This window comes from Pollachius pollachius (genome assembly GCF_949987615.1).
Source record: "Pollachius pollachius genome assembly, chromosome: 2".
Classification (NCBI taxonomy): domain Eukaryota; kingdom Metazoa; phylum Chordata; class Actinopteri; order Gadiformes; family Gadidae; genus Pollachius; species Pollachius pollachius.
The window spans coordinates 7,197,332-7,208,853 of NC_136935.1; the positions used below are offsets into that span (position 1 = coordinate 7,197,332).

Here is an 11,522-nt window from a genome sequence, read left to right on the forward strand (position 1 = left end):
TGTCGATACTTCAGTTACTGGGGACTATGCTATGATTAAACCCTGATATTCCCCTTTTTGTTTCAACAATGATATAACTATAAACACATGACTACTATATGTAAATAGGGTGGTTTGTGAACTTAATAAAGTTTTCTTATATGCATGTTATCAATGAAGTACTACATCTTGGAAATGTATGTGTCCATAATCACATCATACTCAACACGCCTACTATGTTAATTAGGCTAATCAGTACATTTACTGAAAATAAATGTCACAGTAGGTGGACAACCTGCACTTATGTTCGTACTGTTTGGGGAGCTACCGCCATATTACCACCATTGTTCCATTATATCAGTTTGACTCATTCATAAAAATAATCAATAAGATGTATTTTATTTAGTAACATTTTTAAACCATTGAAGTCAATGGTTAACTAAATAAAAAAGTGGTATGGTAACAGTCTTATTAGATTACATTTAGCCTTAAAATGTTTCCCCTCTCTGCGACTCAGCAGTAAAATGATACATTTATCTGGAAAAAACTGCAGCCCTATTCTACCTTCAGAGGTAACCCAAGACTTACCCAAGACTTGCACTGACAGCACAGCACTTACATATCAATGCAGAGCGTCAGCTGCAGCATAGTCACCCCAAACCCTGACTGCAGGACAGTTTCCATACGGTGAGCAAGGCAGTAGGGGAACAGTTTGATTTGGTGTTTACACTTTAACTTAGAATGTGTGCATACAATATTGACTTTCAATACACCGACCTATCAAACTCAAAAAAAAACCGGCATGATGTCACCCATAAAACCTCCTCCTTTGGCTAAGTGCAAGGATATAACCAATATATACAGCCCTTACTCACAACAATGTCCCCATGGTAGACCCACTAACTTCAACTTCGGCCTCTTACATAATACTAAATACTAGCATTATATATGTACTTGAATAATACTATTTATTTATTTATTTGTTTATATACTTACTTTATGCTTTATTTAAATGCCTAAATAATACTAGTGTAACCATTGCACGATCAGCTGAATCGATTCAGCTACGATATTCAATTGGTTTACTAAAGTACAGTACAGCACAAGTCAACGCTGCAGCTTCCGCTGCAATGCTGCTCAATAACCTAGCTCCGGTAGCTAGTAGCATTAGCATTAGCATAATAACCGTGAGAACCGAATCTAACGCGCGTTATTCAGATTGTCACTCACCGTGGGAGAAGTTGCCCTTCTCGTTTTTACAATAGCCACAGCGGTAGCCATCGTCCCCCCCGAAATACTCCACTATAGTGTACGAAAGACCCTCCGCCATCCTGGTGGACTGCTCAGGATTTGACAGCTGCTGCTAGCTAGCCGGTGTCTGCTCTGAGTGTGTGTGCGTGTGTGTGTGTGTGTGTGTGTGTGTGTGTTTGCTTTATGGGCGTGGCTTGATCTTGCGCTTTCCGGTTTTGTGTATTTGTATTTATTTATATACAAAGAAACGTGTCGATTTATAAGCCAAAATAGTAGAAGTAAAATTGCATTAATAATGGTGGTTTATTCATATATCCGTATCATATAAATACTTACGGATAAAAAATATACACATGTAGGCTCTGATGTATATTAGCCTTTTCCGTTTCACCATATGAACCACTGACTGCAGGATGCAATTCATCTAATAAAAAACAAGGTGTGATTTAGAGGAGGTCAACAACACTAGTTGCACAAGGGTAGCATTGTCCTGTCAGCTATTACTGAACCGCATTCCAGTCACATGTGTACCCCACAAACACACGCATCATTCCGTCCAGAATCACCCAACTCTTTATCAGCGTGCTGGGCTCTGTGATGCTCCATACTTTAACACTTTCAACCACACAACTAACATAATGACGATCCTCTCATCATTTGGGTCCACACATCGTCGTCTTCAGCCGAGTGCTCCTGTCCTCGCTCCTTTTCGTTCTCCTCAGAAGAACAGACAGGGGTCGCCACTTGGCTTGTTGTGGTTCTGTCTCAATTTGAATGACAATGGAGTATATGGAGGCATGAGGTCGACGTGTGCTCAAAGTCATGGGGCAGATTTGTGCTGACACCATGATTTGCTTTATTCCAATGACAAAGCTCTGTGCCTTTTATTCAAACACATAAAAGGCAATAGAGAGCGGGCTCAGGCCGGTCCTACCCACCACTGGTGCCATGATGGGAAAGGTAAGAACGCCCTGTGGCGACCCGCATTCCTGCAGCAGCCTGTAAAAGAACCTGTCTCCCAGTAAACATTATAGGGCTACTACTTTTACTACGGAGTTACTAAGCTTTTATCCAAAGTGACAACATGCAAGCCTTTAAACAGCAGGTAAGAGTTCAGGCACCTTTGCTCAGGGATTACCACAGGTGGGCAGGTGCAGATTGGGGGTTAAACGCAGCGCCTTTCTCCTTGTAGAGGAGCCACTGAACCATCTGGGGAGGCAGTAGGTCCATGTCAAGGTGTCCCTGAGCAAGGCACTTCACCCCAACTGCTCCCTGACTGGAGGTTGCTAGTTCGATCTCTGGCTCTTCCTAGCTGAGTGTCGAGGTGTCCCTGAGCAAGAATCCTCTCCCGGACTGCTCCTGATGAGCCGGCTGTTGCTCTGCGTGGTTGACACCGCCGTGGGTGTCTAAATGCATGAATGAATAGTTGTAAAACGCATTGGATAAAAGCTTCAGCAAAATCCCCTAAATGTACACGACCAGTAGCACGTGTGTGGGGAGCAGTGGGGTTAACAGTACAGGATCTCAGTGACACAATGGTCTGCTTCTCACCCACACGTCTTCAGGTCATCTTCTACGAGGGAAGGAACTTCGAGGGCCGTCACTATGAGTGCAATGTCGACTGTGCCGACATGCACTCGCACATCTCCCATTGCAACTCCATCCGCGTGGACACGGGCTGCTGGATGGCCTACGAGAAGCCCAACTACTCGGGCTACCAGTACATTCTGACCAAGGGCAAGTACACCGACCACCACCGCTGGTCCGGCTTCAACGACCTGATCCGCTCCTGTCGCATGATTCCTGCAGTGAGTAGAGTGACCCCCTGGCCTTCCCTAGGGAGATAGGCGTAGATAAACAAAGATATTGATGGATGGGCTTCCCAATGTTTCCAAATCTAACCCATTATATTGTGTGTGTGTGTGTGTGTGTGTGTGTCTGTGTTGTTGCATCTATGTGTGTGTGTGTGCGCGTACACAGTACAACGGCAACTACAAGCTGAAGATCTTTGAGAGGACTGACTTCGGGGGCAAGATGACAGAGTTGAGCGACGACTGCCCGAACCTGCAGGACCGCTTCCACCTGCGGGACGTGTCCTCCTGCAACGTGGTGGAGGGCTACTGGATCCTCCACGAGCATCCCAACTACAGGGGCCGCCAGTACTACTTGCGACCCGGGGAGTACAACAAGCACGGTGACTGGGGCAGCATGAGCTCCACCATCGGCTCAGTGCGGCGGATCACAGAGGTGAAGCAGGCCTACTAGGGAGTGGATGCTCTCTGACGATGGGGGGGGGGGGGGGGGGGTAGTGAGGAGAGCAGTGACACTGGAAGGAGGATGCAGTTATATTATTTTCATCGCGCCACAGAGTCGGTATCAGGGAATAAATCATTCGACCTGTGGGGAAAGAAGGAATTACAATGGCTAGGCAAAGGTGTTCTTTGTCACTGGCAGCAGTTATGTGGAAGAATAACAACGGATTACATTTGGAAAACGTGCTTCAATTACTTAAAAAAAAAAGACTTCTCAGATAGTTTCATCAAATGAATACGCAGATTCCAAGTATATTTACACAATTGGTAGTTTTATCTCAAGAAATTGCTTGTGAAGTATCTAAATAAGCTAAATAATCTGCTTAAATGTTTACTTTCTTTTCAAGGCATGACTATGAACATCAAGAAAGTACCTTTGTGTTCCTGTAAATGTAGCAATCTTAAGTGAAAACTATGAAACCTGTACAAGTTTGTTAAAATGGAAAAACTCAGTTATCTTAAATTAAGTGTATTATAACCTAGATTACTTCTTTTGAAAACTAGGGCTATAAGCAGCATTATTCATGATTCTGATCAATAAACAGACAAAGTGAACTTACCAGCTGTACAGAATTTATTCTAAACAAAACGCACACAGAGGGTAACAGAAGCCAGGAGGAAGACATACAAAAAGGCTCAGCAAATAGAAAATAATTTATAGAATCAATACGACTGGTTTCTACCATCAATAGAAATTAAATTTGCACCGGAAAAAACCTTACGACACCTCATGTCACTCCGAGCGATAACTACTGAGTTGGTATCGTTGCATTCTAAGTAGGTGATTGTCACCCAAAAGATATTGTCCATTTATTGAAGATATTGTCTTTTATCAGCTTCTTTATTTCCCGTGATTTATTCAAGTTATATCATACATATAAAAAGCAGTCTTTTAATGTACAAAATTTAGTTGAAGATACCTAAAAAGTGTTTTGGTAAAACCGGCTGTCCCATATTTACCAGTTTGGAAATTGAACAGTAACAACTCATGGTAACAGCTGAGTGGGGCATAATAACACTCACGATGGCTCACCCAAACCAACATCTTGACGTTTTTTAGGATAGGACCTATTTCTCACGGCACGTGTGATTAAAAGCAAGTGGCTTTGGGTGTCGGGGGGGCTTAGCTCAGGATCCTTTGGGAGACGGGGATGTTCTCGTGGAGGTACTTCATGCTGCCTTGCTCCGAGAAGTCCGCCACCGTGTGGCCCTCGCCTCGTAGCACCCACTTGGTGGTCAGGAGCCCCTCCAGCCCCACCGGGCCCCTGGCGTGGATCCGCGCCGTGCTGATGCCCACCTCGGCTCCTGCAATGTCCACACATCCCATCCCGTTCAGATGTTGTCTAATATTAATGAAATACAAGGGCCACAGGGGTCCGACAGGCCGGGATCTCTGAAGAAGCAGGTGATTTAATCACCATAGAATGGAATTGGTGGCAGTAGCTCAAGAGATAGGGCAGGTTGACTTGTAACCCAAAGTTTGCTAGTTCTAGCCCCGACTCCTCCGAGTGTCGAGTCGTCCCTGAGCGAGACGCCTCACCCTGACTGCTCCTGATGAGCTGGCTATCATTTTACATGGATGACGTCTCCGGCTGTGTGTGAATGTGTGCATGAATGAGTGAATGTAAGGCAGCATTGTAAAAGCGTTTTAAGTGGCCACTGGTTAGGAAAGTGCTTTAAAAACGCAGTCCATTCAATGGTAGTGGAAACATTGGAGGTGACATGGGGTACCTACCTAGGCCAAAGCGGTATCCGTCAGCAAAGCGCGTGCTGGCGTTCCAGAAGACGCAGGCGCTGTCCAGCTGCTGGAGGAACTGCTCAGCTGTCTCCTCTGTTGAACGAAACATTCAGAAACCGTCATCCCGACAACAAGGTTACCAACGGCAGAAAAAGAAAGGCTTTGCACGAAGGACAACGTTGCAGGCTGCGTACCGTTCTCAGTGACGATGACGTCCGTGTGAGAGCTGCCGTACTTGTGGACGTGGTCCAGGGCGTCCTGCATGCTGTCCACCACCTCGATGCAGCACTCCAGATCTCCATACTCGGTGCGCAGGGACTTCACCTCCGACGGGCTGAAGGTCAGGTAGGACGCGAACTTGGGCCCTGCGTGGATCTTCACCTGTAGGAACGCAGGGGACACGAGAGCTGATACTAGGACCTTTACAACCTATTACAATCTTTATTCGTATGCTTCATTTCAGGACCCATGAAGACCTCACTTATGTACAACTAAGTATACCACATCCTACTAGAAAACACTGCCACACCACACATAACATATTACTTTACAGTAAACCTTCATCAGTGTCGCTAGGTGCAGGTTCAATCTTACCTCTTCAGCTCTCATCATGTCTATGATCTGGTCAAACATCGGGGTCCTCAACAAATCTCGGTGGATCAGGAGAGTCTCCATGGCGTTGCAGGCAGACGGGTAGTCGCATTTGGAATCTTTAACTGTCAGAAATACACAGAAACATGTCACCAATTCAAATGGGTTAACTTTACAAATAACATGTTACACAACCACTTAACTGCTATCGTGTGCCAAAGCTTAATGTTTGAATCATGACGTTACAATTGAGCAGTCAAACACCAACGTTTTTCACAGCCAACCCCTGCTCAACTTACAAGTCAACCCACTGTGCCTCCTGAGCTAAGCTGACTGCTACGTCCACCAAGTCCTGGATCAATACAGAGTCACTCACTGATGTCGATGGCCTTGTCGATGCTGGCCTCAGAGTCGATGTAGACGTGGCAGATGCCCTCGCTGTGGCCCAGCACTGGGATGCCCTTGGCGGCGTGCTGGATATTCCTGACCAGCTCCGACGAGCCGCGGGGGATGATCAGGTCGATCAGCTTGTTCAGCCGGCAGAGGTCCTCCACATCCTCACGCGTGCTCACCTGCAAGGCATCACAGACATAAAGACAGCCCCGTAAACTGCACTGGATAAACAATAGAAAGACTTGGACATTTGTATCATCAACATTGAGTAGTTTGAGAATTTAGGGACAAAGACACATGGGCGACGATGCAGTGATGAGTACAGTGGAGTTTGATCTCGGAACTGTGCACATTTCCACTATGGAGTTCCTTGCTCTCTGAGTCTTACCAGTTGAATGGCATCCTGGATGCCGTGAATGGACAGAGCTTCCTGGGTAAGCTGGTGGAGGATCTTATTGGTGTGGGCCGCCTCTTTCCCTCCCTTCAGCAGCAAGGCATTCCCACTGGCGATCGCTAGAGCGGACACCTGTGGTCCAAAACCAAATATCAGGGGCGGCATGTGGCTCAGGAGGTTGAGCGGGTTGGCTGGTAACCGGAAGGTTGCTGGTTTGATCCCCGGCTCCTCCTAGCTGAGTGCCGAGGTGTCCCTGAGCGAGACACCTCACCCTGAATGCTCCTGACAAACGGCTGTCGCCTTGCATGGCTAACACCACATTTGGTGTGTGAATGTGTGAATGTGTGCATGAAGGGGTGAATGTTAGACAATATTGTAAAGCTCTGAGCTTATTTGAGCCTCAAATAAATGCAGTTAATTTGACCATCTATCAGTGTCAGTGTCTCTCAGGGTCACTCCCATCCATCGCTCCACACCAGGCAGAGCCGTGGGGGATAACTGACCTGAGGGAGACAGTCGGGGCGGGACTCGAAGATGACCAGCAGCACCCCGATGGGGACGGTGACCTGCTCCAGCTCCAGGTTGTTGGCCACGCGCGTCCGCCGCAGCACCCGGCCCACGCTGTCCCGCGACGAGACCGCGATCTGCCGCAGCCCGATGGCCAGGCTGTTGAGCTTGGAGGTGGAGAGGCTCAGGCGGTTCAGCAGCTGCAGAGAGAGGCTGCCTGCGAGATAGGGGGGGTGGAGCCACCATTAAGGCTCAGTCCTGATCTCAGCGACCCAGGTTTGATTTGATCTGCCCGTGGTACTTTGCTGCATGTCCTCCCCTCTATCTCCCATACCTTCCTGTCTATATAACGACTTTCCATTGTTTAGAATCCTACATAAATAACTCTAGGCTTTCATTATTTTTACGTAGAGCGGCCAAGATCAGATTAAGGCAGTTTTGGGGGTTTTAAAAAGATTATGCAGTAATTTCAGATCATATAATTCAACATAACTAGTTTTTTTATTTATATAGCTACTCTGCACTGTACTTTGTTTTTTAATTATTGCAACTATGAAGACTCGCTCCACTGTTGTTAGCTGATTGTCCTCAGCCTCACCTGAAGCTGACTGGCACAGACACAGACAAGCTCAATGACTTCATGTGGATCTCCATAAAGTCAGTGTTATTTCTCCTAGGCAGCAGTACCTGAGGCCCGGGCCAAGTCCATATCTCTCTTGTTGGCGCTGAGAATGTCCTCCTTCTTCTCTGTGAGCAGCTCAGCCAGACGAAAGATGATTTCTCCCCTCTGGAAGTGAACGAATAACCACCAAATCAAGCAGGGTCAATCACAGGGTCAAAGACAATTCTAAAGTTAATGGGAAGCTCCTTTTACAAATGCATTTAGATTATAGTTACACAGTTTGACGGTCAGGACGCTAGACTGGTACATGGCGTTAAGAATCAACACTACTGAACTCACACGTCCTTTAGCCTAGCTTTAGCATTAGCCTAGCGAGCTCTGGGGGACCCAGGACCACTCACCTCCTCGGGCAGCAGAGAGGCCAGGACCCTGCCTCCGCTTCGGGCCATCTCCGCCTGCTGCTCCACGGTGGGGCCTGGAGCCGTCAGCAGGGACACAGGGAACAAAAAACCACATGACCACACGTCCATCTCAAGGATGCTTGAAGGACATAAGTCAACACATGTGAACATTTGTGAACTTTTGCAGACATCCCGTTTCCCATACTATGATGCATTTTAAATTACATGCATTATTTCGTCTCCCGTGAAATGATTGTCGTAAAGTCGACGCATTCATTAAAATAGTTTTTTTCAATGTTAAATAAAGTAAATGGTAAATGGACTGCATTTATAATGCTTTTCTAACCAGTGGTCACTCAAAGCGCTTTACAATATTGCCTAACATTCACCCATTCATACAAACATTCACACGACGGCAAAGTCAGCCACGCAAGGCGACAGCCAGCTCGTCAGGAGCAGTCAGGGTGAGGCTTCTTGCTCAGGGACATCTCGACACTTAGCTAGGAGGAGCCGGGGATCGAACTTGCAACCTTCCGGTCATCAGTCAACCTGCTCTACCTCCTGAGCTGCATGCCACCCAAAGGAAATACGTATTACATGTCGCGTTTGAACCCTGAAGACCTGCGTGTGAAGACCTGCGTGCCAAACCCAACGACCAGCACCTCGATCGGGTCAGTCCCTCACCTGCGGGTTTCACCTCGGAGAAGAAGGTGCCCACTTTCTTCCCGTCCACGATGTCCGTGATGACGTGGCCCGTCACTTTGGGGTGAGTGCCGTTGGCGATGACCACCGACGTGCCGCCTTGCAGGGCCCACAGGGCAGCTTTCACCTGGCGGGACAATAGGGTTAACACTGTATCCTAGCGTTCACCAAGACTCTGCACAGGCCCCCCCACCCCTCTTACGCACTTATTGTATGGATTACGTCCTGGCACTCAATGTACCCACTTATTGTATGCTGTACGTCCTTGCAGTCAAAAATAGTACTTAGCATTGTGTAGCGTCTTATCCTAGCTATCTTTGTTGTATACGGGGAATGGGTTAACCTAGTGATTGTTAGTGCTTGGCACTTGGTTCTATGAACCTCCTTACTGTACCAACGGCGATATATTGTTTCTCGTTCTTCTGACAAGTTTACTTATTGTATGTAACTTTTGATATAAAGCGTATGCTAAACACTCTGTAATGTCATAGTATCCACTGGGATCACATGCATCAAGCACGCTGGATCACAGGTTCAATGTGAGTCTCCACTACCAACCTTTGCCTCCATTCCACCCATGCCGACCCTGGACTTGGAGCCGTATGTGATGGACTGCTGGTCTCCAGGGTAGAAGATGTCAATGAGCTTTGCGTTATCCGTTCCCGGGGGGCTATCGTACAACCCTATGTAAATGAGAGCGAGAGGGGAGTTTTATTTATATTTTACATTTAGGGCACTTAGCAGACAATTTTATCCAAAGCGACTTACAAGGTACTTTTGTCAGTAGAAATAGAAACAACAATATATCGCTGTCGGTACAGTAAGGATGTGTTTGTTAGTGCCAAGTTATTGCTAGTGCCAAGCACTAACAATTGCTAATGGTTAACCCATTTCCTGTATACATTATATTATACTGATTTATTTTGACATCCATTCAGTATGGGGTCACATCAGTTCGTACAACTGTTGCGATGCTGAACCCAACCTAAAGTCTTGGCCCAATGCTTGTCAAGTGGGAGCAGAATGCGTGTACCTTCAACGTCAGACAGAGCGATCAAGAGGTCCGCTTTCATCTCCACAGCGAGCCGTGCAGCCAGGCTGTCATTGTCCTTGATGCTTATGACCTGGCGTAAACCCAAAGATCGGTTCAGACAGAATCATGACTTAAACTTGACACATTCAAGTCATGCATCTCAGCCATCAGACTGCAGTCAACAAGCCACTAAAGTTTAAACAAATGTCAGTAAGAAAGCAGATTATGCCAGATTATGCCATGACCTTTCATTCCCAGCATGCAGTACCCACATTTACCCCCTGCAGGTCGCTGTTGGGCACCGGGGGCGGGATCACGGCGTCGTTGGTGTTGATGATGGGGACGATGTTCATCCTCAGCAGCTCGTGCAGCGTGCTGCTGAGGTTGCGCCGCTTCTGCTCGTCATGGAAGTCCAGGTTGGTCACCAGGATCTACCAGAAGAGGACGTGAGGGAATGAAGCCTCCACAGCTACTAGAGATAGCCTGTATTGTAGGCTGGCAGTTTTGAATATGAATGAATGAAGAAACTAATAAATGAACAAATGAACAAACAATTTTTTTTTTTTCTATTGAAGGAAGGAAGGAAGGAACAAAGATATATATGTTTTCTACTGGTTTAGGGTGGTACCTGTGCAGTGCAGGTACTGTACTGGGTGAACATGGCCTCATACAGAGCCATCAGGCCGCTCTGTCCAGCAGCAGCACAGGCACGTGCCTCCAAGACCGGGATGGCCTGGAACACAAAACATTCAGGGATGAATTATCCATTATTCACAAGATTTGTTCATACACGCACCAAAAAAAGAAAGTAAAAGACCCGACGAGAACGATACCAATGCTGGGACTTGGTTAAGTGTCGTACATCTAGAGTGAACCATGACTGAACACGTGATAGAACGAGGTCAAACAGTAGGCGACCGGGGGCGTTCTGAAGCCGACCCTGGGTGTCAGTCAGTGTGGTGCAGACCTTCACCATTTCCTTCAGCTGGTTGTGTCCGGTGTGCAGGGCCTGTCTGACGCTCTGGGACAGCAGGATCTCGTGACGCAGCCGCTGCTTGCCGAACGCTACAGCTCCGCTGGTGACGATCATCATCTCCCTCCCCTGGTTCTGCAGCACGGCGACCTGATGGGGACGCAGCAGGGACACACTCCTTCAGAAACCAAGCCTCTTTCTTATTGGTCATTGGTCAAATCCCACCTTTTTACGATTGCTCTCACCACACAACCTCCTTCCCTTCTCTCCCCTTCCTCCTCATTGTTTTTATTTTTACTAATATACACTCTTATTAAATTACTTTATTTTGTGTTCACTCTGTAAAGCGTCTTTGAGTATTTAGAAAAGCGCTACACAAGTCTAATGTATAATTATTATTATGGTGGTCACAGGTCCAACTCTTCCCTTTATCTGGTGTTGGCGGTTCAGAGATCCATATTTTAGGTGTTCCTTAAAATAATATCGTCCTTATTCCTGAATAGACATCTCTTTCAGTATCTGCGTTAATGTCGGCCATGTCCTCATCACCTGTTCCACGATAGACGCCAGTCTTCCCAGGGCCAGTCCACCCTCATCGCCACGCGTCACCACAGCGCTGCCCAGCT

General features: G+C 47.0%; 3 protein-coding genes across 7 annotated transcripts in view; 1 reads left to right on the forward strand and 2 right to left on the reverse strand.

Annotated features, from left to right (window-relative positions):
• The window catches only part of ate1 (arginyltransferase 1), a 56,397-nt gene extending 55,046 nt beyond the window's left edge, over positions 1 to 1,351 (reverse strand). For both annotated transcript variants that reach the window (XM_079730978.1, XM_079730977.1), the window contains exon 1: positions 1,210 to 1,351. In XM_079730978.1, the coding sequence (XP_079587104.1) occupies positions 1,210 to 1,309 (100 nt within the window). In that variant the 5' untranslated portion in view covers positions 1,310 to 1,351. The remainder of the gene's footprint in view (positions 1 to 1,209) is intronic.
• An 827-nt stretch (positions 1,352 to 2,178) lies between these two features.
• LOC307092192 (gamma-crystallin S-1-like) lies at positions 2,179 to 3,495 on the forward strand (the record flags this gene model as incomplete). The annotated part of the gene is made up of 3 exons (XM_079759105.1): positions 2,179 to 2,190; positions 2,796 to 3,038; positions 3,211 to 3,495. 3 exons carry the CDS (start codon positions 2,179 to 2,181, stop codon positions 3,493 to 3,495), a joined length of 540 nt encoding a protein of 179 aa, XP_079615231.1.
• Positions 3,496 to 4,120: 625 nt separating this feature from the next.
• LOC307070359 (delta-1-pyrroline-5-carboxylate synthase-like) overlaps positions 4,121 to 11,522 on the reverse strand; it is an 8,540-nt gene continuing 1,138 nt past the window's right edge. The window contains exons 3-18 of one of the 4 annotated variants that reach the window (XM_079728794.1): positions 11,446 to 11,522; positions 10,897 to 11,046; positions 10,552 to 10,656; positions 10,202 to 10,354; positions 9,924 to 10,014; positions 9,449 to 9,573; positions 8,873 to 9,017; positions 8,189 to 8,262; positions 7,853 to 7,952; positions 7,162 to 7,382; positions 6,653 to 6,790; positions 6,248 to 6,443; positions 5,875 to 5,996; positions 5,475 to 5,661; positions 5,278 to 5,373; positions 4,121 to 4,847 (exon numbers count right to left, since the gene is read on the reverse strand). The exon at positions 11,446 to 11,522 is cut by the window's right edge and continues 69 nt beyond it. In XM_079728794.1, the coding sequence (XP_079584920.1) occupies positions 4,666 to 4,847; positions 5,278 to 5,373; positions 5,475 to 5,661; positions 5,875 to 5,996; positions 6,248 to 6,443; positions 6,653 to 6,790; positions 7,162 to 7,382; positions 7,853 to 7,952; positions 8,189 to 8,262; positions 8,873 to 9,017; positions 9,449 to 9,573; positions 9,924 to 10,014; positions 10,202 to 10,354; positions 10,552 to 10,656; positions 10,897 to 11,046; positions 11,446 to 11,522 (2,162 nt within the window). In that variant the 3' untranslated portion in view covers positions 4,121 to 4,665. Of the gene's footprint in view, positions 4,848 to 5,277; positions 5,374 to 5,474; positions 5,662 to 5,874; positions 5,997 to 6,247; positions 6,444 to 6,652; positions 6,791 to 7,161; positions 7,383 to 7,852; positions 7,953 to 8,188; positions 8,263 to 8,872; positions 9,018 to 9,448; positions 9,574 to 9,923; positions 10,015 to 10,195; positions 10,355 to 10,551; positions 10,657 to 10,890; positions 11,047 to 11,445 lie in introns of all 4 variants that reach the window. The other 3 variants (XM_079728792.1, XM_079728793.1, XM_079728791.1) reach the window with 3 other exon arrangements.